The sequence below is a fragment of the Macrobrachium nipponense genome, chromosome 16 (genome assembly GCF_015104395.2).
Source record: "Macrobrachium nipponense isolate FS-2020 chromosome 16, ASM1510439v2, whole genome shotgun sequence".
In the NCBI taxonomy this organism is placed as follows: Eukaryota; Metazoa; Arthropoda; class Malacostraca; order Decapoda; family Palaemonidae; genus Macrobrachium; species Macrobrachium nipponense.
This window is the reverse complement of record NC_087209.1, coordinates 75766703-75789202: the sequence shown is the minus strand read 5'-3', so window position 1 is coordinate 75789202 and position 22500 is coordinate 75766703. Positions and strand designations below refer to the sequence as shown.

At 35.7% G+C, this 22500-nt stretch overlaps 3 protein-coding genes across 3 annotated transcripts in view; 1 reads left to right on the top strand and 2 right to left on the bottom strand.

Moving 5' to 3' along the window:
* Window positions 1-414, bottom strand: part of LOC135195376 (uncharacterized) — a 1469-nt gene extending 1055 nt beyond the window's left edge. Inside the window, exon 1 of the mRNA XM_064221635.1 lies at window positions 1-414. This exon is cut by the window's left edge and continues 21 nt beyond it. Coding sequence (XP_064077705.1) covers window positions 1-414 — 414 coding nt within the window.
* LOC135195821 (uncharacterized) overlaps window positions 1-22500 on the top strand; it is a 553178-nt gene that overhangs the window by 115905 nt on the left and 414773 nt on the right. The gene's annotated exons all lie outside the window — the stretch shown is intronic.
* On the bottom strand, window positions 1391-2517 carry LOC135195375 (uncharacterized). Its single transcript, XM_064221634.1, has 2 exons — window positions 2325-2517; window positions 1391-2136 (listed from the first exon to the last, which is right to left on the bottom strand). Exons 1-2 carry the CDS (start codon window positions 2515-2517, stop codon window positions 1391-1393), a joined length of 939 nt encoding a protein of 312 aa, XP_064077704.1.

Sequence of the window (22500 nt, the reverse complement as noted above, 5' to 3'; positions counted from 1 at the left end):
TTTGGCTAGGATGTCAGCTGCTTCATTTCCCTGGATTCCCACATGGCTGGGTATCCAGTTTAGTATGACTCTCCTGCCAGCAGCTTGATGTGACTTGGCTACTGATTTTATGGCTGTTATCATTGTCACATTTTCCTTTGGATTTGTCGCCTTGATTGCAAGTATTGCTCCTTTGGAGTCAGTATGCACTGTTGTGTGTCCTTCTTCCAGATTGGAATTTTCTAAGGCTTTTAAAATTGCCATTAGTTCCGCTTGTAGTATGGAGGCATTGTTGGATAGCCTCCAGCTTCCTTTGAAGCCTTGGGCGGCCAATGCTGCTGCTGTCGCCAGAGCTTCTGGATCAACTGAGCCATCTGTGTAATATGTGTTTTCAGATGCTGTGCTCCTAATTGCTTCTTCTGCTGCAGTTTTCATCTGTGCTGCTGTTCACAGTGCTTTGTTCGCCGGTAGTATGGTAAAGTTATACCGGATTGGGTCTTCGACCCAGGGAGGTGATTTTTGGTATCCCTCAGGTGGGACATCCTTTGTTATGTGTTTCACTGTGTCCTGCATATCCAGTTCTCTCAGTGTCTGGAGTATGCTGCCCACATAGGTTTTGGGCTGATCTAGCTCTTCATGCAGGTTTATGCACGCCTGCATTTTGTTTTTGAGTGGTCCATTTCTGTCATTTCTGATGGTTTTGCACAGAATGGCAATATTTCTTTGGCCTATCCTGTGCGTGAGAGACTGTAGTTGTGTCTCTGCCCTCAAGAGACAAATTCTTGTCCACACTGGGGCTCCAAGTATAATTCTCATTGCATTGTTTTGGATGACCCCCAGCCAAAGCTGTTGGTCTTTTCTGAGACTTGTCAGGAATGGTGCTGCATATTCTACTTGTGCTCTGATGGTTTGTATGTAGAACCTCCTGAGCAGATGGCGTGTTGCACCTTCTTGCAGTGATGCAATTTTCTTTAGAGCATTAAGCCCAATTTTTGTTTTGGCCTGGAGGAGCTGTATTTCCTGCTCAGGAGATAGTGTATCTGCAGTGCAGACTCCCAGATATGTGTAGTTATCCACCCAGTCTATGATGTCTCCCTTCAGTTGACGGTTGGGTGGGTTTCGATCGTGTTTTATTGCCATGGCTTTTGTCTTATTTCTGTTGATTTTGAGTCCCAGTTGTGTGCACTTGTCCTCAAGTTTTTGCAAGGCTTCTTGCATCTTTTGGAGTTGTCTTTGAGGGCTGGAGCTGACGATGCAAACATCATCAGCATATATGAAAACCTCTACTCTTTGTGGTAACTCTAGACAGGCTACATTTTCCATAAGGACATTGAATAGGAAGGGGCTTAGAATGCCTCCTGAGGAGTGCCATTTTCAAGAGAGTAGTATTCTGACATTCTGCCTTGGAACACTACTCTTGCTTCTCTGTCTTGATGTATCCTCTGTCTTGCATGTATCCTTTTGTCCATGTAAGCAGGTTGCCTTTGATCCTCTTTCGGACTAGGGAGGAGAGGATGGTTGCTGCATTGGCCAGTTCATATACTTTTACTAGATCTAAGAAAACCACTATGGATTTTCTGCCATTTATTGCACATAGCACATCTGTGAGGCACTCGTGGGTGCCTACTACTTCCCTATAGGCATAGAGCCTTTGGTATAGGGGCCCTACTTTCCATAGTAGTCTGTTTAGGACTATTCTTTCTGCAACTTCTTGTGTGCAGCTGATGAGGGACATCGGCCTATATGCGCCTGGCTCCTTTGGCTTTGGTATTGGTTGTGTGTCTTGCTGTTGCCATTTCTTTGGCCTGGTGTGCTCTGCATATGTCCTGTTTACCAGGAGGAGATATATCTGTTTGGCAGGGTTGCCCATGTGCCTCAGCATGCTGTAGGTGATTGCATCTGCTCCAGGGGCTGTCTCTCTCTTCCCCTTGCTGAGTGCACTGTTTAGTTCTTCCATAGTGAAGGGTGTATCTGTGTCGTCCGGCATGTTGCAGGCAGTATTGATTTTTCTCCACCTTGCTGGGGAAATCTCATTTATTTTTTCCCATGTTGTTTGGGGAAGGTTGTGGGATTTTGTCCTCTCTGTGAAGTTTCTGGCTATGTTGTCAGCTTCTTCTTGTGTGTTGGGATGGATGCTTTGCTCTGTTCTTCCTTTCCCTGCAATTTTTGCAAGGAATCTCCAGATCTGGGTTACTGGAGTTTGTCTGCTGATGTTGACACACCAATCATACCACGCCTGTTGTTTGATTTCTTTTGTCTCTTCAGTTGCGTGGGCTATTACCTCTCTGAGAAGTCTGTGCATCTTGTCAGATGGCTCTCGTCTGAAGAGTTTTTGGACTGTTAACTCTGGCATTGAGTTGCATTGAGTTCTTTAACTCTTTCACAGTAGTACCATGCATCTTTGTGATCAGTCCTGGATTGTTTGATCTTTGGCATGGACATATTTGCTGCCTCTCTGAGTTTGCTAATGAACTCTTTGTAGAAGAGTTCTGTGTCATTTGCTGAGTTTTCAAGGTAGTTCCTCGCCCATTTCGTCATTGTGGCTTCAAATGTAGCGGCGGTATGGGGGGCAGTTTTTTGAGCTGTAGGCCAATATCAATGGCTATGTGGTCGCTTGTGAGAGTCTTATGCAGCTTCCATGTTGCTTGCTCCTTTATGGCTGAGTTTGTGAAGGTTAGATCTAGTCTTCCTCCTTTTAGATGAGTTGGCTCTCCACTATTTAGTAGGCTCACTTTTGGGAATTCACATAATAACTGATGTAGATGTCTGCTAGTTGTGTTGGTTTGTTGTGTTGAGTTTAGACTCGGGTGATGTGCATTAACCATCCTGCAGATTCAAGGCCTTTTATAACCTCCTCTGATTATGAGGATTCTTGCGTCCAGATGGCGGTAGTGGGCATCTCGCCTTGTGGTATAAGTTCCAAGATGGCAGCGCCCATGTGGTCATGTGTCTTTCTCCCAACTGAATTGCCTTGGGCGAGGATTAGCACTTCTCCCGGGTCCGCACCTAGAATTAAGGTCTGTCAGCAGTTCACTCGAACAAGAAAAGAGGATTAAAATGGTTTCCCCAGAGAGAGAGAGAGAGAGAGAGAGAGAGAGAGAGAGAGAGAGAGAGAGAGGGATGGTGGTAGGGGCGAATCATAGCTGCCATATTTTAATTAAAATGAGAAGAATGAATTTCTAGTAAACGCAATGTATACATTATATATGAATAACTTGATAACGAAATATTAAGACGTGATGCTATGTATAAACAAAGGTAATGCCACAGAGGAAAATGAAAAAAGAGAACTGCCAAGATCTTTCGGTCTTAATGACCCTTTACTGAAGGCAAGACTGATCTGAACAATGAGAAACACAGTACAGGTAAGTATATATAAACGGACATTACAGGATTAACAAAAAGTCCAGGTCAAGGGCATTTTTGCGTTTCTTTTAATGACCTCGACCTTTTGTTAATCCTGTAATGTCCCTTTATATATGCTTACTGCTGTGGGTTTCTCATTTTTCTGATGAGTCTTGCCTTTAGTAAAGGGTCGTTAAGACCGAAAGATCTCGGCAATTCTCGTTTTTTTATTTTCCTCCGTAGCGTTACCTTTGTACGTTATATGTGTGTATATGTGTGTATATATATACATATAATATATATATATATATATATATATATATATATACATATATAAATATATTATTATATATAATATATATATATATATAATAAAATATATATATATATATATATATATATATATATATATATATATAATGCCTTGAGAGAGAAGAGAGAGAGAGAGAGAGAGAGAGAGAGAGAGAGAGAGAGAGCAATGCATTATTATATATAGAAGGTACAGGGATGAAGTGTTTGCTACTATACAGCTCTTACGCAAGAAGCTTCTGAGTACAGAGAATGCTTTTGATAGAGCTAATGGGGACGAGATGCCATGCGGAACGTGTCGAGGGTGAAGTCTGCAATATATTTAGGTGCTCGAATATTTTGTGATAAAGGCGGAGTTCTCGTTAGAGTATGTAGGGTATTAAATAATGAATATATTTTCAACACCAGAAGAAATTGATGCCATTTTCGCCAATTTTACTTTGTACTGAATTGAAGACAATAGTTTTGAAAATATTTTATATATTTACTTACACTTACTCTGTGCAAGAATATGCCAATATTAAGAATTAATGTACTACGTTGTACTGGGTATCCAGGTATGGTAATGATAACTTTTAATTGGCTTGGGTCCTCGGCTGGGACATACCATATCTGTGGGTCCTTGGTATGGTCAAGTTTGGGAACCACTGTCCAAGTTTTTCTCCTACGCACGAACACACGCCATCATGTACTAATCTAGTGGCTGGGACACTTGTTTCACATGTGAGATGTTCCTTATAGATTCCCTGGGAAACCAGACCGCTGTAGACACCTCTGCGTAGACCCTGGCCATGGATTCGGTATCTGGTGCTTGACGATGGTCGTTTTCGACCAGGGCGTAAGTGGCATGGTCTCGTCTCAAAGGACTTCGTGAGAGTCGAAAGGCTAACATCTATGTAGGTTCGCTCGCTGCATAGGGATTTGTTTATATATATATATATATATATATATATATATATATATATATTATATATATATATATATATTATATATATATGCAAATACCGCAGGAAAATGATGGGCAGAATCCTAGCGCTTTCGTCTTTATTAAGATGGATTTCTACCTATCATTTTCCTGTGGCATTCGCTTATCTAACGAATTCACGTGCATCTACTGTGATTTCTAAGCATATTAAATATACATATATATATATATATATATATATATATATATATATATATTATATATATATATATGTATATATGTATATATATACTATATATATATATGTATATATATATATAAATTTATATATATATAGATATTATATATATATAATATATATATATTATATATATATATCTTATATATATATATATATGTAGATATATATATAGATATATATATAGATATATATATATATTATATATATATATATATATATATATATATAGAGAGAGAGAGAGAGAGGAGAGAGAGAGAGAGAGAGAGAGAGAGAGAGACATACCTATAAATAAAGAATTACTCACCCGTAAAATTGAAAATAAGCTATCATTACATTCAATATGCGACCGTTACTCCAATAAATATCCGGTAACATGCATAGAGGACAACAACTACAAGATACATATACACATATAGAGCCATATATATATATATATATATATATATATATATATATATATATATATATATATATATATTAATTCTTTGGGTTGTGATAAATACAAAATTCTGGTTGTTTAGTCTTGCCGTCGTCCATTCCGCGGACAACGTCTCTCATTTTTACTCTCAATATAAATAAGCAAAATGGAAATTCAGTTGACTTCATTAATGTCTGTACACTTTATGCGAAAAGGCAACTGGCAATACAACTGTGTCCTTACGTAACATTGTTGGTTCACCAACATTACTTTTGTCATTTGGTAAATGTGTTGGTATTTACGTGTTTACGTGTAAATGATTTTGTTTTAAAAAAACATTGCTGCTGACAGCTTTTAGTTTGTAAAACAGACCGTTATTACAAATGTGTTGCGGAGCTGTAAGCGGTGATGTGTACCACAGTTCGTGGAGCCAATTGTGATGTGGTTTCACCGTGCTTGGTTTAAGCTTCAGGAGGAAACGTATCTTCCGCAGGGTTAGCAGCTGCGATCCCGACCATCTTCTGTAATATCATTTTCGACCCCGCGGGTATACATCGCGCGTCTACGAAAGAGAGGAAGAGTACATGACAGGATGGCCTTCGGGGGTATTGATGATTCAGACTTCTCTTGGAGGTAAGGTCTGCGTCTGCCCCTTCAGGAACTCCGAATGACATAACCCAAGGGCACCGGTGACTCGGAGACATGAAGTCATACGCCTGAATCGATTGCGTTCTGTTGCACATTCTGAAACCGCGTTCGTGTTCCAAAAGAAAGCTTGAGTCGATTTTCCAGATGAAAACGACGTTACGCTCTTTTGCCGGAGAGAAAAGCTTGTTTTTATGTACCCAATGAAACGCAACTTGAGTTGCTTTTAGTCTTCAGTAAAAGAAAAATTTTGAGATGTCCTTTTCTCTGTCCAATAAAGAATAATAATACCTTTGTTAGTTTCTGAGTGCCGGATTCGCGCTCATTCTCCTAGAAAACTCGGTTTGATTCCAAAGTAATACGTCTAAGTCGCAAGTAAAACCGCCGATCAGATTTTCCGATCGCACTACTCCCTTTAAGCCGCTGGAATTTGGGCGGATTTCCTCTTAATGGATGTGATGCCCTCCAGAAGATAAAATGATTTTATTATTACTCTTACCATTGTTGTCGTCATTTTTTATAATGTCGTGAGTTACGCTATAAAATCTCTGCGGACTAAAGTCTTTATAGATTCAGATATTTCCTGACGACAAAAAGATTTTCCTCAATATTATTTTTATCATTATGATTTTCACCCTTAATAATAATGATGATAGTAAGATCGATGATAAATTATTTTGTTGCTGTTATTGCTATAATAATAACAGTAAGATTGTTGATATTATTATTATTATTATTATTATTATTATTATTATTATTATTATTACTATTATTTTTGCTGTTATGCTGTTGTTCTTAGTGGTGGTAATAATCGCTCAGATTTTCCTTTCGAAAGAATGATAGAGAGCTTTTCATTATCGTTAAATTCGTTTCATTTAATATCTCTCGGTGAGAGAAAGTGAAGAGAAACTAGCCGAGGCTGACAGACACGTAGTATAGAATCCCGTCTATTCTCACTGGCACGAGGAAAAGCATTGTTTGTCTCTCGCTGTAACCCCGCACATTTATTTCTCTCTCTCTCTCTCTCTCTCTCTCTCTCTCTCTCTCTCTCTCTTTACGGCCTCAGACAGACCTGTCTCCCGCTGTCACTCTGCGAAAAAGAATGGCGTTGTTATTAGGGACCAAAAGGCCTGAAACATTGTTTTCTTTTTTCTCTTTTTTTTCCTTTTTTTACCTATTTTTTTTTCTTTATCTTGACAGCAGCGACAATCAGCTAATTCCTACCGTGCATTCCGATACAGGAAGAGAGAGAGAGAGAGAGAGAGAGAGAGAGAGAGAGAGAAAAGGAAGGGGGATCGAAGAGAGGTTCGAGATCTGTCAAGTAATGGGGGGAATGTTTGAAATTATTTGTTTGTGTGTGTGTGTGTGTTTGTGATGGTCGTTCGAGAGAGAGAGAGGGAAAGAGAGAGATCAAGTGATGGAGAACGTTCGAATATAATTTTTGTTTGCGTCATAGCGTGTGTGTGTGTGTGTGTGTGTGTGTGCGTGTTTGTGTGTGTGTGTGTTTGGGTTCCATTTATGTTTAAATAATTTTTCGGTCACATGTTTTTCGTGTGAGTTGTGATATGAACAGAAGAACTCTGAAATCATGAAGAATATTTGGATGTCATTTGTTTTGTGTTGCGTTCGTGCGCGTATGTGCGTGCGTGTGTACATGTTCTCTACCTTAACCCCGTTATTTGGCAGAGAACTTGCAATTCCTTCAGTGCCTGTTGCAAAATACAGTTCTTATCACTTTTTCAGTCCACGCAACTCCGGTCTTGTAACAAAGCTGTAAGTGATTTCGAGTATTGTCATCTGCAGAGGTCAGTGTATTTGAGCTGATTCATATCAGTCGTTACGGTATGCCTTATTACCGCCGAGGCATTCCTGGTTATTCTGCAAGTAATTCTCTCTCTCTCTCTCTCTCTCTCTCTCTCTCTCTCTCTCTTTGTAACTATCTGTCTACTCCATCGGTCTCACTTGTAGAAATAATACTTCATACACGTGAGCAGGACCAGGTAGGCAATGTAAGGTCCGAGGCATTAGACGTTGTCGTTAATTAGAACGTATAATCTACATCCGAATACGTTTTTAAAATCCACGTTTATGTTGAAGATTCGTTATACGAAATCAGATTTCCTTACATAAACCTGATGAGAGGTCAGAAGACATAGACGACAGTGAAAGTAAAATGTCTTCACGGTTTAGGATCGGTATAAGAGAAACTTTAGCCAGAGGTCAATTCTTTTCCTTTTATTTACCTTCGAAGCGTCCCTTCTGCCCTTAGCTCCTTTGACCGCATCTCCGTTCATATTCCTTCCTCCATCATACTTTCTACCCTTTCCTGACAATTGCTTCGCAGTGCAACTTCTTTGAGGTTTTCCTCCTTTTACACCTTTCAAACCACTTTCGCTCTCAATTTTCTTTTCAGCGCTGAATGACCTTATAGGTCCCAGCGATCGGTCTTTAGCCTAAATCTTATATCCCTTATATATTTATGCCCGATTTGATGATCCGTGGGAACTAATGCTGGAGGTAGCGAACACCCAAAGATATTTGCGTGTAATCGAAGCCTTGCGAGGGTGTACTACAAATATTTGGGTTTCACGGGAAGATGCCTGCCCCGTAGAAAAAATGAACACCAATGAAATGTAATAAAAGGCACTTCAGAATTCAGATTTTTTCAATTGCATAAATATTACTTACCACATTATAAACTAGGAAGTCTTGCCAATTGTTTATGGAGACTCGTGTCAATTCAAAAGTCATTTAGGAACACTTCTAACTTGAACCCATCAAGAAGGTCGTGACGGAAACCAGGTAAGATTGATCATAGATTTTTTTGAAATATTGAACATTTCTTATCTGCAGGACTTAGCTGGAACATAGTGAACCCCATATTGCATAATTAACGGTGATGTTGAAACTCTGGGCATAAATAGTGATCCCGTTTCCTGTCAAATCAATGTTGTTGGAAAAGAGAAAAGGGCACTTCCACAAATGTAAGAATTAATTATTCTCCGCTTGTTTTGTTCATTTATTTTTCATATATATATATATATATATATATATATATATATATATATATATATATTATATATATATATAATATATATATATATATATATATATATATATATATATATATAAATCAACAAATGGGAACGTGTTTCACGGAAATAAAATATTTGGTGTGATTGTTCCCCCTCCGTATACCATTTTCTATTGTCCTTTCGAAGTAGTTGTTCCTGTCTTTGAACTCCTTGCCTTGATTCTAGTTGTTTCTGTCTTTGAACTCCTTGCCTATCTCCACCCAGCCTATATTTCTTCGACTACTGTTTCGCCTATATCGTCAGTTTCCACAGCTAACCAGGACCTGGTATCCGGCAAGGAAGCAGCCTATCTACCTACTTTGATAAGTCCATATTCTTAAGTATAAGTTTTGTATTGTAAGGGTTGAATAACAAATTGTATTTTGTTCTAAGTTTTTCCATTTCATATAATAATTTACTGTTCTGATATGTGGTTGTCAAATGTTTGTTTTCTTTGTCTTAAGTACGTTGTTTGTTTGTATGTAATTTGCTTTAATTATTTTACATAATAATATTCAAACTTTGTATTGACGTATTATCATTCACTTACCTTTTGATATTCTTTTATTGTTATAGACTATTGGACTTAAGGGTATAAATTCACTTTGCATTAAGTACACAATGTCTCTTATATCTGTTATATCTGTTACAATGGTGAATTTTATCAACAAATATTTGGCATGGCAATGGGAAACCCTTTATCACCACTCCTCTCAAACTTGTACATACATGGAATTCTTTGAAAAACGCTACTTAACTAATAACATTTATATTCCTGTAAAGTGGTATAGATATGTTGATGATATTTTAGCTGTTCTACCTGCTGGTATTGATGTAAATGATTTACTCTCTAAATTAAATAACCAGGTACCAGCGATTAAGTTTACTCTAGAATTGGAAAAAGACAATTGCCTCCCTTTCTTAGATGTTCTGATACATAGAGAACCATTTCAATGTAAATTCAGCATTTATAGGAAACCAACCAACAACTTAACTTATGTTCATTTCTATTCAGGCCACCATCTTAACATCAAATATCAATTTTTTCTTCTATGTTTTTACGAGCATTGCGCATTGTCAGTCCCCAATATTTGGATCAAGAAATTGAATACATAAGAAAAATAGAGAAAGATTTATGTTATCCTTCACATGTAGTAGATATTTGTTATAATAAAGCCCACAAAAAGTTTTATAGTGTAAGCAACACGGAGAAAGAAAATTCTAAGAACATTCTGAGTTTACCTTATTTTAACAGATTTGAAACCATTAAATCATTTGTAAAAGCCTTTAAGGTCAACCTTGTTTTTTCCTATAATAACACACTAAAAGGAATGTTAATAAAAAACGGCCCCAGGGAAAGCACAACATAATATGTAAAATTCCATGTATGGACTGCCCTTCTTTTTATCTCGGATAGTCGAGTAAGGGCTTAGAAGTAAGATTAAGCCACCATAAATATTCTGTAAAAACTGGGCAAACATCTAACGCAATATTCATTCAATTAAGTGAAAACAACCACCGAATAAATTGGATTGGTAGTTCAGTAATTGCAAGGTCAAAAGATGTCTTATCAAGAAATCTTTTAGAATCAGCTATAATACAATTTACTTCACATCGTAATTTTAATATACGTCGTGGCCTGTTTCATTTAGACCCTTGCATTTGTAACTTGTTTAAGAATGACCTCAAAGATATAATTACAGACTTAAATACAAATCAGTAGCCTTAGAGATATTTTTGTTGTACATGTATGTTTAATATCTATTGTGAATATGTATTGTGAATAAGTTTTTGTTTACCAAAGTTCTGAATAGCTGTCACCCTATATTATCCTTTAATTGTCTTGCCTTGTATCTGAGCAGATTGACCTAATCTTTTTGTTTTTAAATTGTACCCATGTTTATGCTTGTTTGGAAAGATTACTCTTTCTCCAGGTGTGCCGGATTCTAGGTACTAATCTCTTTATAATCCATACCTGTCAGTTATACGAGCTTTCCTGTACTGTCAATTCCTCATTTAAGTCAGTTTATCTGCTAAGTAAAGGATGTTGAACGTCGAAAGATCTTGCGGAAACTGCGTAGTTTAATTTTCCTTCGTGGCTTATACCTTTATTTATGGATTTATCACGTTCCAAACTTTCGTGATTCAGTTATTCATACATACATACAGAGACATATATATATATAATATATAATATAATATATATATATATATATACAATTTTATATATATATATATATATATATATATATATATATATATATATATATTAACTATACATATATATAATCTACACATATCGAAAAGAAAGTCCGGCGAATCGGTACAAAAGTAGATCACATGAACATGTGATTAGAAATTGCGGAAGTGTCGTTATTCTTTCGTCCGCCAGGTGGCTATGAAATCCATTACTTTGTCGAAGGTTCCAATCGTTACGAATCGTTTTTTGCCTTCGATACACAACACTTGAGCAGGTGGACTTATGTGTTGCACTAAAAGAAGAAAGAAAAACAGTCAGATGACCTAAAGATTACTAGCTGCTGTTTCATGACACCTGAATTTTCAAACCGAGCTTGATGGCCAACATTTTTTTTTAAGGGTAATTGTTCCTGTCCCACGGTTTTGGCGACAACAAAAATTATTTTTTAATTGAGGTTGTTCCTGTCCCACGGTTTTGGCGACAACAAAAATTATTTTTTAATTGAGGTTGTTCCTGTTCCACGGTTTTGGCGAGAGAAACATTATTTTTTTGATTGAAGTTGTTCCCGTCCCACGGTTTTGGCGACAAAAAAAAAATATTTTGAAAGGAGATTGTTCCTATTCCACGCTTTTGGCGAGAGCAAAATTTTTGAAGGGCGATTGTTCCTGTTTTCATGGTTTTGGCGGGAAAAGAATTTTTATGAAGGGAGGCTGTTCCTGTTCCACGGTTTTGGCGTCAACAAAAATGATTTTGGAATGAGGTTGTTCCTGTTCCATGGTTTTGGCGAGAACAACTTTCCTCTTGATTTCTTACAGGGAGCTTGTTTCCGTTTCCTTGCTTTGACGAGAGGGGATGATATCTGGTGTTGAATATGATATCGAGGAGGCTATAGGAATGAGGACTGCGGGGGTGAGTAAGCAACCTGCATTGCAGTGAGGGCTTCATTCGTTGGAATTCCCAAATAAGCTTTCCGGTACGTTTTCTTAATTGCATGAGGGGACTGACTCCTTGCCTCAGTATCTCTGCCATCTTAGATTCTCCCATCATTAAATATCTCAGTCACTCGCTGTTCATCCGATTTTCGTCCAGACAAATATCTTGGTGAAGAATTACTTCAGAAATGCAGCAGGTTGAATATCCCACTGCCATCAGTTTCAGGATGGCTGACGTGAACTATAACTGTGCTTGGCAATTATAATAAAGTAAAGATGATGATGAACAATTTTTTAAGTCTAAAGAGGAACAGTATCATACACATCCTATGACAGTTGCAAAATAGTTTGACATATCCAGGTAACGGTGCAACATGGTAGGTCATCAGAGATCCTATCCATAGGGCTGTATATCAGGTTCATATATACGTATATATACATACATACATACATCCATCCATACATACATACGCACACACACACATATGTATGTATGTTAAGTTCCTTCACTGAGTAAACCAAACTATGTTGTAACCGTCTTTGCAACTTTTGACATGCTTGTACATGGGGTCAAATCTGTGATATTATTCCTCTTTAGATTCAATATATATAAATATATATAGATATAAAATATATGTATATATATATATATATATATCTATTATATATATATAATATATATATATATATATATAGAATTATACACTATCGCACTACTTCCAGCCAGAGTTGTTTTAAGGTCTTGTAGTCTTGCATACCCTTGTGCTATATATATATAAGGCTACGTAGTGCTACTAATAGCATCGAAACAAGAGCAGACGAGGTGCAGCGCAAGTCAACCGCCCCCCCCCCCCCCAACCCCCTAGACTCGCCTAAACATCATTTCCGGCATGCATCACCATCTTTGGACAGTAGGATCAGTTCTGATTACTCTGTTATTTATCTCTATTCCTCAGTCTGAGTAATAGAGTGAGAATCAGATAAAGAAGAAGGAAGCAGTTACGTACTTACATCTTCGATATGATGATAATTCTTTATATATATATATATATATATATATATATATATATTATATATATATATATATATATACTATATATATATAATCTAAAGGGGAATTATATCAGATCTGACCCCCTGTACAGGCATGTCAAAAGTTGCAATGACGGTTACAAAATAGTTCGATTTACTCAGCGATGCAACATTATATATATATATAATATATAAATATATATATATATATGTATATATATATATATATATATATATATATATAATATATATATATAGACGATCGTTTGGTAATTATATCCTCATCTTTTTTTTTTATTTTTTTTAGCAGCGCTGCCTGTGTCTTTGTGTTGCTGGTACGCTTGCTAGTGTTAAAACAACTGTTAGTTTCATATCAATCAATATCTGCACTTTACTGCTTTGCAAATTATATAATTACTGTAAATTATAAAGTTATGTAGCGCGGAAGCAATTAATATTTTGGAATTCGTTTCCATGAAATATGTTTTTTTCAGTCTCAGGCAAAAATAGTATTTGAATGCCAAGTACATAAACCTCTGCTAAAGGGTAAGGTAAAAAATATAGCAACTAAAATAAATAAACTGTACATCTTCTCTGTAAGTGTGGCACAATATATATATATATATATATATATATATATATATTTATATATATATATATATATATATATATATATATATATATATATATATATATATATATATATATATATATATATAATATATATATATATATATAGTATATATATATATGTATATATATATATAATTATATTATATATATATATATATATATATATATATATATATATATATATATATATATTATATATATATATATATATATGTATTCTTTTACCTCCTAATTTTTTCCATGATTCCTCGGAAAATTATAAAAATAAAGAGGGAAAAAAGATGGAATAAAGCCATCCAAACATAAGATCTACCTACGTTTTCAGAATTCTGATTTACCTGCCGGCTCGCGTTCCCAAGGGACCGATGGCAAAAAGGACTTAATGCATTCTGGATAACTGGACAAGAGTATAATAATGCTAAGGTCACACATTCACGTATCAACGCACGCACGCCCACGCATGAGCGGAAATTGGTAGTTGGCAACAGCTTACGTCAGTAAACCGTAAATGTAACGTAAAACACAGGTAAAATCGTAGACGTACGGTGACGGGTCGTCTGGGCGCTAAGCTCCGCCCACTAGGTCGCCGTAGCCCACTCCAGTTTTGAAATGTTCAAAACAAGTCGTGGGTGGTCACGCCAAATGTCACCTGACGAAGCTCCAGGCATTGCACGTGGGAACCACGGTGACTGCTGCGGGGTAAGCGCTAGGGTCACCAGCATCGTTCGCCGTCGTTGTTTTCTTTCCGCGGCGAAGCACGCGGGCCTCCTAATTGCGCTGCAGCCTACGGCGAAACCGATTCACACATTTACAACCCTGTACGACATAGCAACGCTGTAGCGTGGTATAAAAGGTCAGGTCGGCGCCCTCAGGTCAGCTGTTGTTTCCGTCTCCTAAGACCAGCAGTTTCCTTCAAGCTCTCCACAGCGCCCTTCAAGATGCCGAACCTCCTAAAACGACCAAGGAAGGGACCATCAACGTCACATCTTGCAGGACCTTCTTTCGGCCCGGAAAAGACTCCTACAGCCACTCCTACAACCACTCCTGCAGACATTCAGGACAGGGAAAATGTCAACTTCCACCTACAGGAGTCGGAGTTGGATGAGATTCTGACTGAGGACAGCGACACGGAAACTCTCCATGAAGCTACCCCCATTGACGAGGGACAGAACGTTCCCTTGTCGAAGATATTTATTTCTTCTGAATAGCAGTCTTACAATAATGGCGTAACAAATAATGTAAATATCTGAGAGGAATTCTTATATACATCTAAAAAATATTATCTTGAATAGGTAGAATTCCTATTTATTTCCAAGAATGTTTGATAAGTTATTAGATGTTATTCTATATCGCTTAAATATAAATCGCCCATAGTCAACAGTTTTATATGTCTAAGTGTATGTCTGAATGGTAAATTTGTGATGTTACATTAATTACATATTATATATATTACAGATGGCTACTATCAAAAAGTTACCATAAAACTAAAATAGATTAATTTGTACGAAAACAACGAAGAGACGAGCTGTTACAATGATTCTTTACGGAACGGCAAGCTCTGTTCACAGGCCCGCCCTTTTGTACCCTGCGGCACCACAACGGTGGGCGTGGTCTTGACGTGAAGTTGACGTACATAAAGCATTACAATATCGGCGTTAGTTTCAGGCAAATTCTATTGGCCTTGGTTTCAGGTAGACGTCCGACCTTGCTTTCTTTGCGCGTACATTTGCGGCGCAATTTACGGTGCTGGCTTTACGTCCGTTAGCCCGTGTCCTGTTTACCAGCTGTTCAAGGTCATTTCACCGCGATGATGCCCACGATCCACATGCGTGGGCATACACCGTCGTGATACGTGAATGTGTGACCCCAGCATAAATCAATAACATACCATCGTTTGGGCCATCTGGATTCATTTGTATGCCCAGCACATCATTCCCAAGATGGATATTAATGCGACATTCGTTAGCAATTAGTGAAGACAGACCTTAGTTAGAATTTCATAGATAAGAAAAAAAAGAAAAAAAAACCACATTTGATCATTTGGGAACTGTATTCAGGAATACTGTCTGCAATAAACTAATGAGGCGAAACTGAAACGAAATATTTAGGCCAAAGACCAAGTGCTGGTACCTGTGGGGTCATTCACTGCTGAAAGGGATATTCAGAATACAGGTTTTGAAAGGTGTAACAGGAAGAAAACCTCGCAGCTGCACTATGAAGAAGTAAGATGTAAAAAAGCGAATATGAAGGGAGGTACAGTAAAAGGAATGAAGGATGTAGATCCAGTCCAGAAAGCAGGTATACATACAGTATATATATATATATATTATATATATATATATATATATATATATATATATATATATATATACATACACTGTATGTATACCTGCTTTCTGGACTGGATCTACATCCTTCATTCCTTTTACTGTACCTCCCTTCATATTCGCTTTTTTACATCTTACTTCTTCATAGTGCAGCTGCGAGGTTTTCTTCCTGTTACACCTTTCAAAACCTGTATTCTGAATATCCCTTTCAGCAGTGAATGACCCCACAGGTACCAGCACTTGGTCTTTGGCCTAAATATTTCGTTTCAGTTTCGCCTCATTAGTTTATTGCAGACAGTATTCCTGAATACAGTTCCCAAATGATCAAATGTGTTTTTTTCTTTTTTTTTTCTTATCTATGAGAGTCTAAGTAAGGTCTGTCTTCACTAATTGCTAACGAATGTCTCATTAATATCCATCTTGGGAATGATGTGCTGTGCATACAAATGAATCCAGATGGCCCAAACGATGGTATGTTATTGATTTATTATACTCTTGTCCAGTGGTCCAGAATGCATCAAGTCCTTTTTGCCATCGGCCCCTTGGGAACGCGAGCCGGCAGGTAAATCAGAATTCTGAAAACGTCTTGTAGACGCAGGTAGATCTTATGTTTGGATGGCTTTATTCCATCTTTTTTCCCTCTTTATTTTTATAATTTTCCGAGGAATTATGGAAAAAATTAGGAGGTAAAAGAATATATACATATATATAAGTAATCAAAGTCCATATATATATAATATATATATATATATATATATATATATATATTATATATATATATATATATATATATATATATATATAAGACGGGAGCTTTCGTCTACTTGATCAAGACCTCATCAGCCGTACTGATTTTTCTTTTTTTTTAAAAAAATATATACAAAAAAGTTACGAAGGACAGGCAGGACTCTGGAAACGTCTCCAAGGGAGAAAACAACCAAAACAAACTATCTCAATCATGTTATTCCCTCGTTCAAATGTCTGACCGAAAGACGAGCCGATCTCTGTAAGTGTGGCACAATATATATATATATATATATATATATATATATATATATATATATATATATATATATATATATATATATATTGTGCCACACTTACAGAGAAGATGTACAGTTTATTTATTTTTGTTGCTATATTTTTTACCTTACCCTTTAGCAGAGGTTTATGTACTTGGCATTCAAATACTATTTTTGCCTGAGACTGAAAAAAAACATATTTCATGGAAACGAATTCCAAAATATTAATTGCTTCCGCGCTACATGAATTTATAATTTACAGTAATTATATAATTTGCAAAGCAGTAAAGTGCAGATATTGATTGATATGAAACTAATAGTTGTTTTAACACTAGCAAGCGTACCAGCAACACAAAGACACAGGCAGCGCTGCTAAAAAAAATAAAAAAAATAGATGAGGATATAATTACCAAACGATGTCGTCTATTGACACACGTATCGGCTGCAAAATGCCACTGCGACCTACAAGACAGAGAGAGACACTCAACACTCCGAAGAATCAAGGAATATCTATGAACATAACCTGGACGTTTTTACATGATCGTAAACGTTGCAGCACGTACTGCAACACTCGTGCAACACTTGCAAGAGAGAAAGGTATATTCATAGATATGAATTTTGGGATTTTAACATTGGCATTTTAGTTCCAATATGTTAAGACAACTAACAGCGTTGTGTGTCTGTGTGTGCGTGTGTGTCTCGCTGAAGGTGAACAATCCTGTTCGTGACGGAAATGCCTATAAAAAAAAAAAAGAGAGAGAAAGGGAGGGTGGATCATATAAGAAATGAGGGTAATGCCCTGGCAGTCTAAGTGGGAAAGCTTTTCATAATAAAACATTGTTATTCGTACGAATACTGGTTGGAGAAGTTCCTAAGTTTTCTAGGATTGAAGAATATCTCCAAATGTTGCCTTTTCGTTCATTATTTTCACAGCACCATTAAAAGAGTTTTTTTTTATATTATTGTTATTAATATGAATGCAGAACCATTAGTATGAAATAAAGAGTTTTTCATGTTATTAATATTAATATCAATGCAGAAACATTAGTATGAAACAGGCCTAAGAGAAATGTTACTCTAAATACAAAGAAGAGAGAAAACAGATTAAGAAAATTTCAATTAAACAGCAAAAAAAAGGTAAAAGAGCTGAAGGATACATAATTATATATAAATATATATATATATATATATATATATATATATATATATATATATATATATATGTATATATATATATATATATATATATATATATATATATATATATATATATATATATATATATATATATATATATATATAGTATATATGATATATATATATATATATATATATATATATATATATATATATATATATATATATATATATATATATAAACAAAAAGTAAGTATACGACCAGGGGGAAATTGAAACAACGGAGTCTTGATTGTTGTTTGTGAAGCCGAGTCTTCTTTGTAATCTTTTGCTCCATTATATGTAATTTGCTTGAAAATGTCTAACAGTAAATAGGAAGGATCCTGCACGCCGTATTTTCAACTGCCTCGTGGCAACTTACGGTATACACTATATATATTATATGACGTTATTATCCTCGGCATTCCCGTGTGTAAAGTTTACATATGTATATATATATATATATATATATATATATATATATATATATATATATATACATTAACTCTTAACAAGGGTTAGTTCCAAAGATAAAACAGTGCCCACTATAACGTTCATATTTCAGTTATTGAATTCTATTCTAACACATACAACCACTATATATATATATATATATATATATATATATATGGAAATATATATATATATATATATATATATATATATATATATATATATAGATAGATAGATGTGTGTCACACAAAGGACTGTAGACCTATAGTGGACGGAAATGACCCTATATGGTAGGCGTGCCTCTTCACCCGAACTTAATAGAAACACCTTTTACTATTTTTTTTTAGGTTACAATCCCGAGAGATTCCGGGAAATAAGAATAAACAAAAGAGGTGAGAATTCTCGTCGCTATGTGGGGTGCGAACGACTTCGCTGTGTTGCTGCAATAAATCATGGCAGATATAAATTCACTGTCGATGATTTTAGTGATCAGAATACCCGAGTTTATCACTGTTATTGCAAGAATTTGAGAGGATAAACGATGCCAGTGACTTCATTCACAATTTTTTCATAAGCACTCTTTGAATGGGATGGCCACAAAAGGCGCTCCCTTTCCGAGGTATCTAAAACTCGGTTTTGTGGCCATCAAATTTCACGAGTGCACGTGAAGAAATAATTGTTTAATTCAATGGTATCGTTTATCCTTTCAACTTCTTGTGATAACAGCGACAAACGCAGGTGTTCTGATCATTTCAAAATCATCGAACCCTTATCATATCGTGAAGAGGATTTGTATCTTCCATGATTTATTGCAGCACCGCAGTGAAGTCGTTTGGCTGTATATGCCGGAGTCGGGACGTTTGATGAATTTGCGCACCACACGAAGCGTCGAGAATTCTCTCTCCTTTTGTTTATTCTCATTTCCCGGAATCTCACTCTTACTCTACAGTCCTATGTGTGTCACAAACACACACATATATATATATAATTTATGTATATATAGATACAAATATATATATTTATATATATATTTATGTGTTTATTTATTTATTTATCGTGTATATGCTATAGAAGCATTGTCTTCTTTTTTATTTGGAGTCAAGTGCGTTTGGTGTTCGATTTGCAACCAGGAGAAAGCCTGGTCCGTGAGCTAACCTGTTATTCCACAAGGAAAGTAGGCAAGTGGGTTTAGTATTGAAGATTATGTTCTGCGTAATCGTAAACACTTGCACGTAATCGCTTGTCGTGCGTATTTGATTCCTTCGCTTCGATGTGCATTCACATTTAATTGTATCTCATGGGATCCTTCAACTTTATTCGGTGTTTGTTAGTCTTTGAATGAATAGTTATTATTATTATTATTATTATTATTATTATTATTATTATTATTATTATTATTATTATTATATGGGTTCCTTTTTTATGTCTTGCAAATTAGCATTTTTTCTTGCTGAGATAATGCAGATGAACTTTGGGCGCTGTAAACTTATCATGATAATAATAATAATAATAATAATAATAATAATAATAATAATAATAATAATAATAATAATAATAATAATAATAGCGGTCAACACCAACTGAGCTAACAATAACAATAATAGTAATAATAGCAATAATAGTAAAACAACATTAATAATAATAGTAATAATAATAAACAGCGCTAAAATATGGTAACAAAAATTACGCTAATGATAATGATAATAATAATAATGATAAAGAAATCTTAAAGTAAGTATAATAATTGTATAAAAAAAGATTCCACCATCAATAATAATCATAACAATAACAATAAGAAATGAAAAATAAATACCGCTAAAATAATAGCGAACAACACCGACACCACCAGTACGTAATAATGACAATAAAACCACGAACAAATAATGAGGCCCGGAGCCGTCTTCAAAAGTGAAAGCATTTTTACCAAGCGGTTCCTAATGAAAGTGCTTTTTTTTTTTTTTTAATATTCCATTGCGAGAGAGAGAGAGAGAGAGAGAGAAGGCATCCATTGTTGTGTTCCAAAGGATGAATATTTGCTGTGTCATCACCAGTATGAGATCATACTGGGGCGTTTTCCGTGCGTTTTTTTTTTATTTGTTTTGTTTAGGTTTTCTTCTTGGTTTATTTATGTTTTCCTCTTGGTTTATTTAGGGTTTCCTCTTGGTTTATTTGTTTTCCTCTTGGTTTATTGGTTTTCCTCTTGGTTTATTTATGTTTTCCTCTTGGTTTATTTAGGGTTTCATCTTGGTTTATTTATGTTTTCCTCTTGGTTTATTTAGGGTTTCATCTTGGTTTATTTATGTTTTCCTCTTGGTTTATTTAGGGTTTCCTCTTGGTTTATTTATGTTTTCCTCTTGGTTTATTTAGGGTTTCCTCTTGGTTTATTTATGTTTTCCTCTTGGTTTATTCAGTTTTTTTTTATTTATTTTGCTTTTCCTCTTTCTAGGTTCATTTAGGTTTTCCTCTTGGTTTATTTAGCTTTTTGGGTTTATTTAGGTTTTCCTTTTGGTTTGTTGAGGGTCTTGGGCTATTTTGGTTTTCCTCTTGGTTTATTCAGATTCTTGTTTTGCTTACGTTTTCCTCTTGGTTGACTTAGATTTTCCCTTTGGTTTATATAGGTTTTCCTCTTGGTATATTTAACTTCTTGGTTTATTTGGGCTTTCTTTTTGGTTTGTTTAGGTTCCTGGTTTATTTAGGCATTCCTCTAGGTTTATATGTTATTGGTTTATTAAGTTTTCCTCTTGGTATAATTATCTTTTCCTCTTGGTTTATTTAGTTTCTTGGTTTGTTTAGGTTTTCTTCCCTCTTGGCTTATTTCGTGTTTCGTAGTTTTTTGGGGATTATTTTGTTTTGATAAGTCAGAGTGTAACTCTAGTCGTATTTATTTTCTTCAGGGGCTTCTCTCTCTCTCTCTCTCTCTCTCTCTCTCTCTCTCTCTCTCTCTCTCTCTCTCTCTCTCTTGTAGATGGGGAGAAAGAAAAGGCGTTTTTTGTATTTTATTTAAAAAAAAAATTTCGTTCGTTTTGTCTATTCATGTGTATTTATAACCTAAAATCCATAAAGAAATCAACCTCTCTTTATCAACATTAATTTATTAAGATGGTATTTTGTATCTCTCTATCTTCTCTCTCTCTCTCTCTCTCTCTCTCTCTCTCTAGGAAAAGGAAGAGGTTACTTTCATTTATTTCCATTTCTTTATGTTGTTCCTCTATTTTCGTTCTTGAAATTGTGTCTCTCTATCCTCTCTCTCTCTAGGAAAAGGAAGGAGGTTACTTCATTTATTTCCATTTCTTTATGTGTTCCTCTATTTGTTCTTGAAATATGTGTCCCTCTTCCCTTTCTCGACATCAGTTTTGTCTTGGCCTGTCCGGGAGACACCCGCCCCCTCCTACCTGCCCCTCCCCCTCCCCCCCTCTCCTCTTTCTCCCTCCTCCTCCTCCTCCTCCTCCTCCTCCTCCTCCTCCTCCTCCTCCTCTTCCTCTCTTTCTTTCTTGTTTTAGCTTGAACTACAAACATTACTTTCTCTCTCTCTCTCTCGTTTTTGTTCCAAGAACTGGAAGAAGCTCTCTCTCTCTCTCTCTCTCTCTCTCTCTCTCTCTCTCTCTCTCTCAAAAAAAAAAAAAAAAAAAAAAAAAAAAAAAAATCTTTAGGAAACTGCTTCATTCGTCTTCCATCCGTGAAAGTTTGTATTTATTTCGTATTTTTTTTTTTTAGAAGTTTTCCAAATATTTCAGCCAAAGTCTTAGGAAGAAAGGAAATTCTTGTTGAGGTGAACTTTTTTTATAAAAC

Excerpts from the sequence above, each read along its gene's own strand:
- LOC135195375 (XM_064221634.1), bottom strand. The coding sequence starts at position 2,517 with ATGACGAAATGGGCGAGGAACTACCTTGAAAACTCAGCAAATGACACA. Across the intron at positions 2,137-2,324 it reads CAATGCAACTCAATGCCAGA|GGAAAGGAAGAACAGAGCAA; the intron begins GTTAACAGTCCA and ends CAAAAATTGCAG.